This window comes from Culex quinquefasciatus, chromosome 2, assembly GCF_015732765.1.
Source record: "Culex quinquefasciatus strain JHB chromosome 2, VPISU_Cqui_1.0_pri_paternal, whole genome shotgun sequence".
NCBI lineage: Eukaryota > Metazoa > Arthropoda > Insecta > Diptera > Culicidae > Culex > Culex quinquefasciatus.
This window is the reverse complement of record NC_051862.1, coordinates 217362805-217379810: the sequence shown is the minus strand read 5'-3', so window position 1 is coordinate 217379810 and position 17006 is coordinate 217362805. Positions and strand designations below refer to the sequence as shown.

At 34.2% G+C, this 17006-nt stretch overlaps 1 protein-coding gene across 1 annotated transcript in view; it reads left to right on the top strand.

The window, feature by feature from the left end:
• The first annotated feature begins 6647 nt into the window (after nt 1-6647).
• The window catches only part of LOC6046126, a 30515-nt gene continuing 20156 nt past the window's right edge, over nt 6648-17006 (top strand). Inside the window, exon 1 of the mRNA XM_038254830.1 lies at nt 6648-7085. Within this exon, the coding sequence (XP_038110758.1) occupies nt 7019-7085 (67 nt within the window). The 5' untranslated portion in view covers nt 6648-7018. The remainder of the gene's footprint in view (nt 7086-17006) is intronic.

Here is a 17006-nt window from a genome sequence, read left to right as displayed (position 1 = left end):
TTGAATTCCTGTTCATAATCTACATATCATGGCGTATTAGACATAACCAGTGAAAAACAGTAAATTTACCCAAGTGCGCGCTCCCTCTTCTAGAAGGGTACAGCTTCTGTTGATGGTATAATAAACGGTGACTAATGAGTAATGATGCGCAAATGTAAGTGTACTTATTCTTCCCACCTTAAGCGGACGATGATTTGCGCAAGGTTTGAGAAGATGCTTTCTTGGAATCGATGTCCGAAAAAGTACACTTTTCAACAACAAACCAATTAACTGGTTGAAAGTTCCGGGAAGTCTGAGGAATCACGTTTCCTGTCCAAGTGACAGCCAAATCGCACATCCGAAAGATCATCTCATCTGCGCACAATCACGACACGGCATAAATTGATTGCGGGTGGGGCTTTTTAATTGATCGTAATCACCGCGCGCAATCTCACACGTGAAAGAATTGGCTTGAGGGTTGAAAGGGGATTCAGCCAGACTGTGGAGTGATTTATTCTGTATTGTTCAAGATAAGGCCACTTGACTTAATGATCATCCTCGTTTTACGATTAGCGTTACGACCTCATCGCGCAAGTGTCTGCCAAAAGTCGACCTTAGCTTAGGTCACACAAAAAAAAAAAAAACATCCAAATTAAAACATCATAATCGATTTTCTGCCAAGGAGGGATCTCTAAACATCGATCTCAATCGCGAACCGCAGGAGGCCACGGAGGTCAAGTTGAGTCGTCGTGTGGACCAAGAAAACGCAAACGCAGTTGTACACAAGTGGGCAAGGCCTACTGGGCCGTGGAATCCTCGTGGGCTAAATCAACAGCAGATGAAGCGTTGCAACATGCGTTGCCGGCATCGACAAAAAAAAGTAGCTTGAACTGGCACGACAAAAAAAAACTGAATGTTATTTAAAGGTGCCAGATATGAAAGCAGTTTGTTGATGCTAATGTTTGCAAACGATGTGTAGCTTTTTTTTGGGATTCATGCTGGTCCATCAGAAAGATGCGTTCCGAGCGATAAATTTGCAACGAATTTGGTTAAATGGATTAACTAAGCTGGCGGTACTGGTTGACAGATGGTTTGAAATAATGAACTGAATGTTGTGTAATTTGAACAATTAAGGTCAACTTTAAACATAAGTCAGAATTTTTGGAAATAGGTACATGAACTTAATTGATCAGTAATTTTTATTTCAAAAAGCTAAGATTTTTTGCAATTTTCCCATCAAGCCAAATTTTGAAAAATTCGAATGTGTTAATCTCGATTAGCAGAATTGGCTCTTCAACGATTCTGTTTTCCCTCCTTTTCGCCCACTTCAGCATGGCATGCGTTTCCAACACCTCTCTTTTCTCAACGATTCCATCATGAGTCTCAAATTTTTGTTTCATTTGCAAATTAACAGCAAAGCTGCCGGTTTGCTTCTTGTTGTTTTGTAAAACCTGTTAGCTGATTAAGAATTTTGTTTTTCTACCTCCGAAGTGCGCGGTGCGTCTTGGTGCAGCGCTCAAGAAAGAAGACGCCCGCGGAAAAATCCGGTTCTGTTGCTTAATCTGGCTAAATCTTAAGCGGAGAAACGGGCACGCGAGAATAGCGGACAAGCCAAAAGATCAAATTATTTTGCAAAGTAATTTGTTGCCACTGATATTTAGCCGATGGTCAGATTATGGCCGGTAGTCAGCGGGCCTAGCAAATCGTGGCCCGAACGTGATCTCAAGGGTGGCAGTCACACTTAATTTCCGTTTCGCCGAGAGATGATCCGCGCGGTAGCTATTTCCTGGGGTGGTTGTTATGAGCTTTGTAAAGCTGATTGTCGTGGTTCTAGGGTCGAACAAAAGCAATCAACTTCCAGCTCATCGACTTCGAGACCACGTGAGACCATGACTAAGTTGGCTGGATGATCAAAGCGGGCTTTGAAACCAGGTAATTGAAATCGATCCAAGCAGAGACAGTGACTTCAATGAAGGAATCGTTGCAAAAGTTGTTGTTATCACAAATTTGCACTTTAAACAGTTTTTGTTGTTGTTTGCAAACAGAGTGCACAGCTGGTAGGAAGGGCAGGCAAGTTACGCGATCCTAGCAACCCTAATGTATTCATAATTGACAATAATGTCAAGGGAAATGCCAACAGCCTGCTGCTTGGAGTAGGTTGAAGTTCTTTCTGGAAAGAGGTTCAACTTTCCACTTATATACACGATGGGGTTTGGGATGATTAATACAATACCAGTACTTTTCAGTAACGTGCTAAGTGGCCAAAAATGCTGCGGACAATTTACACATTTGTGTGAAACAAATGTGGGTACTATTAGTCATAAGTGAAAATAAGATTTTCAACTGTGTGAGCGAAATATTTTCAACCAACAATTTTATTTGCATTTGTGATATCAATAGGAAAAAAACAGTCCGATCCTATTTTAAAATCAGTAAACTGTTCCAAAGGCAAACAGAGATGTCCAGGCTCGATTATCCGAAGTAACTTCAAATTCGTGTTATGCAAGTCCATTTAAATAAAAATTGATTGGATGATTGCCGATTAGCATACCAATGCATTTTCTAAACATTTCATCACCGTCGCCTTGGATTTAAAAATTCTGAATCACTTCAATGTAGTCTGGACTGGGCAATCGTAAAACTAATTTTTCATGATCCCATTTTCCGAAGTTTTGAGTTTGAAAAGTGTTTTCTGGAGTCTGGACTGTATTTGAAAAATAAAAATAAAATTACATCAGAAAAACATTTTTTTGCAATTCCGTCGTGAAACTACTTACTTTTCCTGTCATTCTTGAACGACGAAATAGCCTACTTTTCTGTGCCAAAAATAACAGAATCGAATAGCAACACTTTTCAAAATAAATGCTGAAAAGTTCAACTTTTCAGCACTGAAATGTAACACTTTTCAACACTTTTTTGATTCAAACGATGTATTGACAAAATACATGAAAATTTGACATAAAATTTCACTCAATGGGTGTTTTTCGGAATTGCAAAATAGTAGTTTATGCAATAAGTTGCAAAAAGAGGATTTTTTCAGCACGAGTCGTACATTTATCCAACGAGGTTTACCGTGAAACTACTTACTTTTCCTGTCATTCTTGAACGACGAAATAGCCTACTTTTCTGTACCAAAAATAACAGAATCGAATAGCAACACTTTTCAAAATAAAAATAAAAAAGTTGAACTTTTCAGCACTTGTTTCGAAAAGTAACTCTTTTCAACATTTTTTTGAATTAAACGATTTATTGACAAAATACATGAAAATTCGATTTGAAATTTCACTCAATGGGTGTTTTTCGAAATTGCAAAAAATGTTGTATGGAACTCGTTGCAAAACTTGATTTTTTCAGCACTCGTCGTATTTATCCATCTCGGTGAACCTCGTTGGATAATTGTACGACTCGTGCTGAAAAAATCCTCTTTTTGCAACTTGTTGCATAAACTACTATTGAAATTTCAAATGTGTTCTATATTTCGCAAATATTTTTCAAAGTTTGTGTCCTTTGATTTTGGCTGAAGTCGAGGGTGGGCAAAACAGCTATCTTCAAAGTTTTAGTTTTTTTCAGAATGTAGGTTCCAGTTTAAAAACAAAATGATTAGGACATAGCAAATTTGATTTCAATTTTTTTCTCCCCCCCCCCCTTCCTTCAGAAGTTTTTCGAAAAACAGGGAGCAAAACAATTGCAAAAAAAAAAATAATTTAACATTGAAAAACTTGAAGTATTAATATTATGCTAATTTCTGACAGAGACATAATTTTAAAAATGTAAAAATAATTTTGTGATACTTAAAGCTTATGTTTTGAAAACTAGGCTCAACCTGTAAAATTGTGTAATTTTTTATTTTTTTCCCTATCCACCAAAGCCAAGGGGCAAAAACTTAAAAAAAATAAAATTTGCATTAAAAGCAAAATAAAAAAAATAAATAAAATAAAACTCTACTATTAATGATACAGGAAAATGCTTTTTAAATTGTTTTCAATCGTTTATTGAAACAAATATTTTCGAAATAACTTCAAAATTGCAATGGAACATAATTTAAAAAAAACCATAGCTATTTTTATGATTTAATAACTTTTTTCATTGTTGAAAAATGAAGCTAGTACGACATTTTTTGATCTTTTCAATACAAATATATCAAAAAAAAAAATCTGATCTAAACTATGAAATCGGGAAAATTATCTTTTTGTAGACCATTATCAAATGTCAAGATTGATTTTAAAATTTTGAAATTAGTTTTATTGAAAAGATCAAAAAATTCCACAAAAGTTTTATTTTGAACATTGAAAATCGGTTGGTCAGTTACAGGCTAATTAGGTGAAACTTAAAGAAATTAATTTTCATCGATAGTTATTTCAGAAACTAAAAGGGTCATAAAGCCCTACGAAAATTTTTATGTACAGCGGTAAAAAACACGATTAAAAACAATTTTTGATCACTTTTTTTATATTAATGTAAACAAAAATTGACAAGACAACATTTTTTCGATCGATTAACTATGGTTCCCTAGGAACGACCTTTCAATATTAAAAAATATTATTTTTAAATTGTTTAAAAAATCCATTTTAAATCCTTTGCGGTCGTACAAAAGATCAATATGTACTCAGAAAAATAAGCTTCATAGTTGTGAACAATAATATCACAAATTTAAGCTTTTTTACCCAATTGCCCGATTTTCAGAGTTTCAGAGAGAAAATTATTTTAAATTCTTCCAAAAAGTGTTTTTAATTTGCAAAAGCAAAAAAACGAAATGAAATCAAAAATGTATACCTAACAGTACTTGAACAAAACCTTAACTTGAAAACGGTACATTTTATCAACAAAATTTTAGAGTTTTTTTCAATTGCAAATTCAATCTGCTTCGAACATTATTTAAAAAAAGTTTTTTAACAAAGTTTTCGATATTTTCAAAAAATACAATTTTTTTTCAAAAAGTTATAGCTCATAAACCAGAAAATCTAATGAAACTAAAGATGCATAATGACTTTTCGACATTTCGATGGGGAAGCAAAATACTTTAAGAAAGATCGAAATCCAATTTCTTTTTTTAGTATATCTCACAATCCTGTTAAGGGGTTACATACATGTAAATCGGCAATGATGTCAAGGGTTGGTATTGGCACATACTTAAACTTTTTTTAAATTTGTTTTCAGGACATTAACATAAACATTTTTAACTATAATCAACATAAATTTGAAGTCATTTGGTTGCATCATCGCCGAAATATAGCTATTTGAAGTTAGCAGATTCAAAAAACGGGTGCCACGATATCTCAACACTGCTTTGACCAAATCGGCTCAAAATATTAGTGAATACTTATGAAACCAGTCCCGTGTGCATGACGAAAGCCGATTTAAAAAAAGTTTATTAAAAAAAAGGTAAAAATAATTTTGTGTTTTTCATGTAAAAAATCGTCAGTTTTGGATTTTTATATTTTTTAAAAAAGCAAAATTTCAAAATCGGGCTTCGTCATGCACACGGGATATGTCTTGAGAGTCTTCACCCCAAATTTCAGCCAATTTGGTCCATTCAATCTCGAGATATCGTGGCACCTGTAATTCAACTCGGTGTTCCGAGAAAAACGCTCACAAAGTTTGACAGTCCGCTTTTCGCATGGCAAAACTTCAAACTTAAAACGTCTTCTACTCACTTATATCATTACATATCTTCCTGAAACTTTCAGGAGTGATTGGAATTCATCTTTTTATAGGATTTAATAAATATTCTGTAAAATTTAATATTGAGATTTTCTACATGTATGTAACCCCTTAATGGATATTCTTAAGTTTTGGATTTTGGATTTTTCAAAATAACCAAACTTAATACCTTTTTTTGCAACGTTGCGTGCTGAAATTGTGTTTTTTGCAAACGCAATTTTTCGGACAACCCTATTTTGGGTAGGGAAAATTTGTTCTAAATTTTTGAACATTTTTGAACTAGATCCTGCTGGTTCAACGTGGAATCGATGAATACCTGTTTAATGTTAGATTTTTTTAAATAAGTGCTAATTGATTATTTCATAATGATTTCAATGAATTTATTGGAAATTTTGCTATTTCCTAATGCTTGAAGCCAAAGATTCGGTTCAAAATTTTTAGTTATTTTAATATTCTAGAAAAAAAAACATATCGAGTGAGACACCTTATCTCCTCCTTCCCGGGCACTCTCGCGTCACAACACCGGCGACCATCGTCAGTGTTGGTCATTCCAAGCCTAGGGTAGAATCCAAATACAACTTTACAAACCTCACCGACTGACCACACTCATTTCCATACCTACGTGTAGCATTAGTGACTGAACCACGTCTCAATCTCTCACAGGTGGTGTGAGTAACCCTGCTTGCTCACGGAGTGAGAACATAATACAGTGTTAAGTTTATTATTGCGAGGCACTCAAATTTGAAATAGTTTTTTTTTTGAAAATAATGTTGAACTTGAAATTTAAATAGGATTTAAAATGTATTCAAATATTTTGGAATAAGAAAAGTCAGTAGAATTAATTTTATTTTCTACGATTTTTCACAAAACTCCACTTCAGAGTGCCCAGCCAGCTTTGTTTGTATCACGTTGCTCATCTGCCCCATCAAACCGGCCTGCTGTGAGTGTGTCTGCTACTGACTCACCCGACTCACCACCCCGTTTGCCAGCATATATAGAGGAGAGCCACCACCGCACTCGGTTTCAGTAGAGAGAACGAGACACGTGAGAGTGGAGCACTTCAACCAGCTCTCGGTTCGGCAAGTGACGAAAAACGACGACGACCGCGACTCTGAGCAGAATTCTCCAGCTGCTGCCAAAATTTGAAGGGAAACGACGGGGAGAAAATTTAGATTTTTTTAAAGAGAAAAATTCGTAGAAAAAAAGGGAAAGAAATTTCTTTGTTTTGAAAAGTGAAAATCGATCGCAGTAAGCTTGTTAGTGGTGGGAAGCCAAGTGACAGCCAGTGTGTGACAATACAGAACAAGGTGAACTTCCGGAAGGTGTCTCTGGAACAGTGATCTGGAACATTCCTCCCCCTCACAAGTGAACACATAAAATGAAGAGCTTCGCGACCTGTTTGCTGGTGGTCGGGGCCGTGGCCAGCATCGCCTACGCGTACCCAGGTGAGCTTGAACAATTTCCAAGAACTAAAACATAGCAATTCAGCGCAACATCTGTTGATTCCGATTTCCAAGTTTGTTCTTTTACGCCAGTTTTGCGAAAACCATCAAACGGAATATGCGCCGCAGTTTCCGAAAGTCGGGGGAACCTGATCAGCCGGTCGATTTCGGGAAAAGAGAGTGAAACTGTTTGATGTTTTTTGTTTGGGCCCGCGCCTGCTTCGATGGAAGTGGCAATTAATTAGCACCACCTAATCGGTGTGACGGGTTTCCCCGATCAATTGGTTCGGAGAAAGTGAGCGAAATTAGGGTTTTGTTTGCGGGAGCAATTAGGGGATCAATTAATGGAAATGATTTGACACTTATTTTTTCTCAAGGGAGGATGAAAAGGAGTTCTTTATGGTTTGAAAAATTTCAAATGAGACTGTAAGTTAAGTTTATTAAAATACGTCAAAAATCTTGAACGTGTGATCGATTGAAAATAAGGCCGTTGCAAATATTTTTCAAAGTTTATGTCACCCCCCCCCCCCTTCAAAATCGGATCAAAAAATCAGGGGGCAAAAAAAAATTTGTCAACAAATTTCAAAATTTTAAAGGAAATAGAAGTCTAACCAACTAAAAACAATTAGAAAAGCATTTTCCTGCATTTTAAATCATATTTAGCATGTCTGAGATCGATCAAAAATATTTTCATTTTTCGTGGAATTCCAATGTACAGCACCGTAAAAAGTTTTTTTTTCAGCGAAAAAAAAATCTCTTCAATAATTGAATATTTTGAAAACTAATGATTGCGAAAAACTGAGCAGGTGTAAAATGCATTTTAAAACACTTTTTTCATTCAAATGTTGAGAAAATAGCTTGTTATTTCAATTTTTATATTTTTTAATTTTTTTGCCCCCCCCCCCCCTCGAGCCCGACCATAGTCGAAGGACATAAACTTAAAAAAATATTTGCAACGGCCTAAGTAATAAGAAATTGTTTTTTTCCTTTACCATTTTTCTAAAATTATATAAGAAAAATCTTAGCTTTTATTTTTCCTTCTGCAAAAAATATGTTTTTCGTTCAAATTGATTTTATTCATTTATTTATGTGTTACAATAAATTTAATATGTTTGAAAACAACTTCATTGACAAAGGAATTTTGTTGGCTTTTTTTATATTTTTGATTTTGAGAAAATATTTTTTGCTTACACAAACGCTTTTGGTTGCAATAAATAAAGAAAATAATGGTATTTCATCTTCAATATTATAACAAAAAAATGTTGAGTAAAAAAAATTTTCTAAATATTTTTTTTTATTTTGAAGGAAAATAATGAATATTTTTTTGTAAACTTTTTAATTACATTGAATGTTGTTAATTTTTTGATCTGATTGTGTCCAATTTAAATTGATTTTTATTAGGACTATTAAAATCTTGCAAACTGACATGGCTTCTATAAGGAAAACAAAAGTGATGTTCCTTTAAAAAATAAAAAAAAATCAGCAAATCAAATTCTTTTAATTAACATCTGGTAAAAAAAAGTTCATAAAAATAAACATTATTTTTTTGACTCCACGTTTTTTTGCTATAATATTGAAGAAGTGGGAGAAGAAACCAGCTGCAGTAACCGTAAGAATCAATTTATTACTTTTCGTGTGATAAATATTAACATTTTTTTTGTTTTTTGAAATTTCAATTGTTATGACTACAAATCTAGCTAAACATTGTAATAGGGCTGAAACCGAAGTGTAAACAAAGAGTCTATCCTGCTCATTCCTAATGTAAACATCAACTGACGTGAGCAGGATAGACTCTTTGTTTACACTTCGGCTTCGGTCCTTTTACATTGTTTTGCTTGAAATCAAAAAATATATATTTATATTTTTTTTTATTTTTAGCTTCAATTTTTTTTTATTATGCTTGATATTTTTTATGCATTTTTTGTCATGGAAATATCGCTTTTTCCATGACAGACGACGCTGTCATCTTTTTTTTCAACTTTACAATTCTTAAATAAACGCATCAAATCCAAAAATCAATCAAGAAGATGTTTCTACTATCAAACATATCATTGATGAATAAAATCATTTTAAACCCTCCTTAACAAGTACTAATCACAGGTTATCCAACGCACCCTGACATGAATAATGAAGTTTTCAATCATTATCGCCGTTTCTAACCGTCTAAATCACTTGTACCCTCATTAACGACCAACCCTTGACGCCTGACCAGATCAATCACAGTTTAAACTTCCATCAGACTTTGATTCGCTTCTGCCCGGTTCTATCATCCAACGTCCCACACAAAATCCCGGGCCTTAATTCCGTCCTCCCTTCGCCAATGTCGCGAGTTACGCGTCCCATTAAAATCTATTTAGCGTCGTTGGCGTCGTCACAAAGCCGGTTCGTATGTCCGCTGGTTGACTGTTTTGTTTTCGGGGATCTTGCGAGTGGACAAGGGTCGGTCCATCAGGCAAAAACATTGAACGAGAGGAGACACGCCAAGTTCCGGCGTTCCGGCCGTTGCCGTTGTCGTGTTTGTGTACACTCACACACCAACACTAATAATAATAATGGTAATAACAGTCCGCTAACGAGACTAATGTCTGAAAGTGGCATCGGCCGCGGCTATCTCTCGGTTGAAGCTCTCTGCAATATTTATGGACATCGTATCACGGACAGCGCTCGGAACATCGTAGCAGGCCGACCGATTGAACGTCACGCGAAACTGTCAATTCCGGGGGCAGCATAACTCGCTAGCGTTGGAGTGATTCTCAGGAAATTTTGAATAGATTCCTAAATTTAAACTTTTTAATTTTAAATTGATAATTTTGAATGATGATTGAAAAATAACTGAAATTTTTAATGATTGATCCAAGTCTTTTTTCAGTTTTGCTTTTAGCAAAAATTAATCATAAATATAAATTTTCCTCTGAAGAAACCTGTAAACTCAATTAAAATCTTGCAAAATAAATTGTTTGATGCTTATTGAGGCATTTTCAATCGAATAAAGACTTTTTGTTCTTTTTTTGTTTGATATGAAGTTTTTAGAGATTATTTTCATTAATTAATTAATATTTTATGATTTTTTGACAGTAGCATAACTGTAATGATCTAAATGACATTTTGCGATAATTTTGATTCGAAATTTCGACAATCAGTTTTGAAATTAAAAATTTAGTTTTTCTTAATATTTTTTTAACGCTAAAATTTTCAGTCTTAGATATATTTAATAATCCTTTGTTTTTTTCTGGACTGATATGTTTATCTTAAATATGAAAAATATTTATTTATTTTAATTTATTTTGAACATTATTGATCTGTGACTATTTCCTCAGCTTTTAAATGTAATATTTTTTTTGGGAAATTTCTTGTTAATTACCCCCTCACTAGTTTGAACTTATTGGCATCAATACGAAAATATCGTAATTTATTTAAAAAATCTAAATTTCTGATAACAAGAGCAAATTAATTATTCCAAACAAAAAAAAGTTTATTCTTTGTGAAATCAAATCCAATAATTGCCTTAGTATGATTTTTTTTAATTAAATGCAAAACCTCAGTAACAGGTTAAAAAAAACAGAAAAAGAGAAAACTATTCCTTTTTGAAAGAATGCAATAGAGTGGAACCCCATGTTTGGCAACACACGTTTTTGTCAAAATATTTATCCCGATCTTGGCAACACCCAGTAAAAAATATTTTAAGTGCTCCAAAAGGTGAAAAAAAAAAATGAGGATTCAATATTTTGACGTAACTTTTTCAAAAAATAAAAATGAAATTTTGAAAAATATAAACTTTTTGGATAAGGCTGGTACAAATTTTATTTCAAGTTGTTTGTTTTTCATAAAGCTTAAACACAAATTGGAAAAAAAATTAGCCAGGAATCTTTTTTATTATCGAGAAATTAAAAGTGAGAGTGTGTGCGTGCAACATGGAGTTAAACTTTTCAAAGAGTCATGGTAACCTTCACAGCATCTTCATAGAAAGTTTAACTCCATGTTGCACACACTCTCACTTTTAATTTCTCGATTATTCGTTCATGCTTTGCTGACTTTGTGACGAAACTTAACAGAAATGATTAGTACTATTATAAATTGATTTAACATAAAATACAGATATGATTCATGTAAGTTTCTTAAAAATCTTATAAAAAACTATCGGTGATTTCAACAGTGATTTATAAATTCATACCTAATTTTCAGCCTCTTACTAAAATTTGATGTTTCTGATGTTTCTGATTTCATTTGAATGATTTTCATGTTCTTCACTTATAAGTTATGTAAGCATTGAAAACATATAATATAACATATAATTCATTACTAAGGTTTGAAAGAATAGCATTAACACATAATTCACATAAATAAAATTATAATCCGTGATCAACATTCTAGAATTCGAAAAAATATGAATCTTGTCTATATTTTACAGAACTGCGCTCATGTATGAAACAATGTTAAAATTTGCATAATTTAAAGTAATCTTAAAAAACTGAAAAATAAACTGCTCAATTTAGAAAAAAAACGCAAATAAATAAAATCTGAGTCTTTTTAGGGAATAAATATGTCCGTAATTACCTAAGAAAATATAAGTCATCGCTTTATTTTTTAAGTTATCGCAGTTTTACTGAAAAGGTAGATTTTTTCTCGTTTATCGTCATGTTGCCGTTCCCGTGCAACGTCGAAAAAATCAGTTTTTATTTCTACAGTTTTTATGTGAAATTGTCAGAGGAACCCGTAAAAATATTATCAGACATAAGCTCTTTGGTCCAGACACGGTCAAAACGCCGTTTTATGTTTCCATACGATTTTTCAAATGTTTGGCTGGTTTGTCGAATCTCAAATTATTTTTCCTTGAAAGGTAAACTAAGCCTTAAATTTGGGTCCAAGACAGTTATAATCGGTTGAAACGGCACGGAGTGATGATTTGTTGAAAAATGTGGTTTTTACGAAAATTGAAGAAAAATTTCGTTTTTGGGAACCACCGGGTCTAATTATTTCGGCTAAGGAACCATCAGAAAATTTTTTGATGCTAATTTTATTATTTTTTAAATTTAATTTCAAATTATTAAGTTTAAAAAAAATTAAGACCATGAAACCACAGAGAATTCTCAAAGCCTGGGTGGCCCCAGACACATCCCAAAGCGGTCCAATGACCGCGGTCCAGCCGCGACGGAATATCGCGATTTTGACCAGTTGGACAAGCTGGACGGGAGATTTTTTTTGCATGTGCTGTCCCTCATTCTCTCTGCTCTCCATAATGCCATAATGCTGCTGATGAGATTGCGAGGTGTGATTTTATGCTGACATTGTCACACATCTGCTACACAACAGCCAGCAGCAGCAGCAAATTCGCTTTGACAACTCTCAAAGTTTTTCGAGGGTTCAGAGGGGACGGGGGAAAGCGGGGAACATGATTAAATCTGATATAGGTTTCGAAAATTGTAGAATAATGCTAACAACACAACTGTCTCGCTGTTGTTTGGTCCCATTAGTGATGCTGGGACAAGGGAATTTATGCTGCGTTGGTGGTCATAATCCAGACAAATCAGAGTGTGTCGCACCAGAGACCATTAAAATAGTGCTTTCATCGGCAGATTTGCACGCACAAACCGCAAACACGCTGCCCAGTTTGACACTGCTGGCGCGAAAAGGTACCCTCCCAGATTCTGGTTGTGATGATGATGGTGATGATAATTATGCCCGCTCAGTACAGTTGTCTGATGCGATGCGGTTCGATGGACACATCCAGGTGGGACTGATGTGGATTTAGCATTGATCTTGATTTATGTGCAGAAAAGGTCACTCGTCGATCACGCTAATTAGTGCTGGATTATGGCTTCATCATCACAGTTGAACTAAAGCCCTGCTTTTAGCCTTCGCAGTGTCAATACAGTTAATCAACTCAACACTATATTCCAAACAATGGCGTTGAGCATATCTGATGGGCAGTTCGTCATGACACCCCGGGATGATGGTGTTAATTATGCTTAGTTGTAATGGTGAATTAATTAATGGATACTGTATTTAAAGTGATTTGTGAAGTTGAATCATGTTTATTTAAATTAAATATTAATTTCATAGAAATTCGATGTGAAAAAAAGGAACAGTTATTCTACTTTAATAAGATTTTACAAATGTTTAAGACCTTGCTAGAAAAATATTTTGGAATATAACAAAAATACTAAATATTTTTTTAGTAAAAGTTTAGAAAATTTCATAATTCAATTTTCCTTCTGCACCATCTTCAAAATTTATTTTCTAATATTTTTTATATTCACCTATAGAAATGCAATGAGCTCTTCTCTCAGATTTCGATCATTCGAGTTTTTGTAATTTTTAATCCGACTGAAACTTTTTTGGTGCCTTTTTGAAATTAAATATGTCTTTATTGAACTTTCTTATAATAATTACATTTCATTTACATTCTAAGTGGTATGGCTATATGCTCTTCATCTTTGTTATATTTTTCGTTTTCTTATTAACTGTTCACATTCATTTATTTACTTCAAATTGTTTTACATTTTTGCATTGAATCGAATACATTTGGGTAAAAAAAAGAAAAAAAAAAAAAAAATCACTTTAACAACTAATCCTAACTTAAAACTAAAAAAGTAAATTCATTGAAATATTCAAAAACATTAGAACGAGTAAACTACGAACTGTATTTTAAGATAAATCCTCCAAGCGTTCTTACTTGTTCCTGACGAGTTTTGCAACCACGCAGTGTTGTTGTCATCTCAATGAAAATGTTCAAAAGTTCTTGTGGTGAAAACAGGTCACTACTGCCTTCATCCGTTGATGCTGGTTGGTTTTCCTTCGGTTGCTGACTGAAACCAGGAGGTGTTGTATTCTCTGCAACATTTTGCCGCTGATTCAACGGCAAAGGCTGCAGATTTGGAACCACTCGAACAGATCCCGCTCCAGGTGACGCCAAAGCAGGAAAATCCACGTCCGTGAAAGTTGGTGGTGTTTTGCGACGATTTGGTTGGTGCCTCGTCGTCGCTTGCTGCCGAATTTTCACAAACTCAGCTCGTTTTGGGCAGCTTCGATTCTTGGTCGAATGGTCGCCACCGCAATTGAAGCATTTCGCTTCGATGTTCTCGTTGATTGTTTCGCAAGCTTGAGTTTTGTGCTCACCTCCGCAGGTTGCACAACGACTCTTGATGAAACAGTTCCTTCCACCATGTCCAAACTGCAAGCAGTTCGAACATTGCGTCACGTCACGATGCACTGGACGATAACGTTCCCAAGTCACGATGATGTTGAAAATTGCCCGAACTGCTTTCAGCTCAGACGGCGTTGTCGATCCTTTCTCGAGATGAACCAGGTACAGTTGATCACGATACTTGATGTCCTTGTTGTGTCTCGTCATCTTGAAGACTTCGATCACGTTCAACTTAAGAGTTTTGAGCTCTTCTTTCAGCACACTCACATCCATGTCGTACAGGCCTCGGAGGACCTGTTTCATGGGCCGTTTACCTGGATCGTCATGGCTGTAGTATTCAATCTTGGTGTTGTTCAGGAAATCCCGAACGTAGTTGTAATCCTTTCTGGTAGGTAGCAGAATTTTGAGTCCATCAGCACACAAGCGAATGGAAGCTCGTAAAGCACCAGATTTGATAAACCCGGTCAGCCACTTTCGCACCGAATCCGATGACGATGTTTTCACAAAAATGGGTGGCAACTTTTCCCGTCGTTCAAATTCTTCCTTCTCGCTCACGTCCACAGGGAGGGTAGCGAACTGGTTTCCAGACGAATTTTGAGTGTCCTTGCTCAAACTGCCTGGCTTTGCAGGTAGCGCTTCGGCATTCTTTAGCTTCTTCAAATCTGCCGATCCTGCTGGTGAGGACCGCCTCTTTTTCTTGCCGTGAGGCATTTTTGCACTTTTTAAGCACTTTTTTGGTTTGTGAGGGACGCACGTCTGACTCGCTTCTCTGCTGATCGCAGACTGATTTTTGGTGCCTTCGGTATGCCCAAAGAAGCCATTTTGCATCATTAGTTTGTCCATATAATTTTCCATACAAATTTGGCCGCTGCCTATACAAAAATGATGTATAATATTCAAAAATCTGTATCTTTTGAAGGAATTTTTTGATCGATTTGGTGTCTTCGGCAAAGTTGTAGGTATGGATATGGACTACACTGAAAAAAATGATACACGGTAAAAAAAAATTTGGTTATTTTATATTCAACTTTTTGTCAATAAAACTTGATTTGCAAAAAAAAAACACAGTTTTTTTTTATATTTTCTAGGGGACATAAAATTCCAACTTTTCAGAAAATTGTTGGTTGTGCAAAAAATCTTTGACTGAGTTTTAAATTTTTTAATCAATACTGATTTTTTCAAAATATCGGTCGCAAAAATTTTTCAACATAATTTTTCGATGTAAAATCAAATTTGCAATCAAAAAGTAGTTTAGTGAAATTTTGATAAAGTGCACCGTTTTGAAGTTAAAACCATTTTTAGGGTAATTTTTTTGAAAATAGTCGCAGTTTTTCATTTTTTTGAATTAGTGCACATGTTTGCCCACTTCAGAAAAAAATATTTTTGAAAAGCTGAAAAAATTCTCTATGTTTTGCTTTTTTGAACTTTGTTGATACGAACCATTAGTTGTTGAGATATTGCCATGCAAGTGTTTAAAAATAGGAAAATTGATGTTTGCTAAGTCTCACCCAATCAACCCATCATTTTCTAATGTCAAAATCTCAGCAACTAATGGTCCGATTTACAATGTTAAAACACAAAACATTCGTGAAATTTTCGGATCTTTTCGATTTTTTATAACCCAAACTAACATTTTAAAAGGGCATAATATTGAATGTTTAGCCCTTTTGAAATGTTAGTATTGATTTAATCGACATTAGAAAATGGTGGGTTGTTTGGGTGAGACTTAGAAAACATCAATTTTCCTGTTTTTAAACACTTGCATGCCAATATCTCAGCAACTAAGGGTTGTATCAACTAAGTTCAAAAAAGCAAAATATAGAAAATTTTCTAAGCTTTTCAGAAATATTTTTTTCAGAAGTGGGCAATCATGTGCATTAAATTAAAAAAATGAAAAACTGCGACTATTTTCAAAAAACTTAATCTAAAAATGGCTTTAACTTGAAAGCGGTGCACTTTATCAAAATTTCACTACAGAACTTTTTGATTGCAAATTTTAACATCGAAAAATGAAGTTGAAAAATTTTTGCCGATATTTCGATTTTTTGAAAAAATCAGTATTGATTTAAAAATTCATAACTCGGTAAAAGATTTTAAGCACAACCTGGAAATTTCTGAAAAGTTGGCATTTTATGTCCCCTTGAACAAATAAAAAAAAAACAAAAATAAAAATAGTGTTTTTTTGCAAATCAAGTTTTAGTGACAAAAAGTTAAATAAAAAATCACCATTTTTTTACCGTGTATCATTTTTTTTCAGTGTAGTCCTTATTCATACCCACAACTTTTCCGAAGACACTTAATCGATTTATTGAATTTTAGATTATTTTTCGATTTTTTTTGAATTTTCATACATAATTTTTTTATGGACAGCTGCCAAATTTGTATGGAAAATTATATGGACAAACTAATGATGCAATATGACTTCTTTGGGCACTCCGAAAGCATCACAAAAGTTTCAGCCGGATTAAAAAATACAAAAATTAAAATTCTAAAAAAAATACCGATTTCGTAGAGAATTGGGTCCTAAAATGAAGCTTAGATTGCTGATATTATTGTTTACAGCGATAAAGCCTATTTTTCTGAGTACAATGACCCTTTGTACGTCCACAAAGAGTTAAAAATGGATTTTTAAATCAATTTTGAAAAATTAACCTCGAGGTCCTTCTTGACAGAAAAGCTCCTACTCGACAGCTCGTTCCAAGGGGACCATAGTTGATCCATCGAAAAAATGTTGTCTTGTCAATTTTTTTTTGCATTAAAATAAAAAAAATGATCAGAAA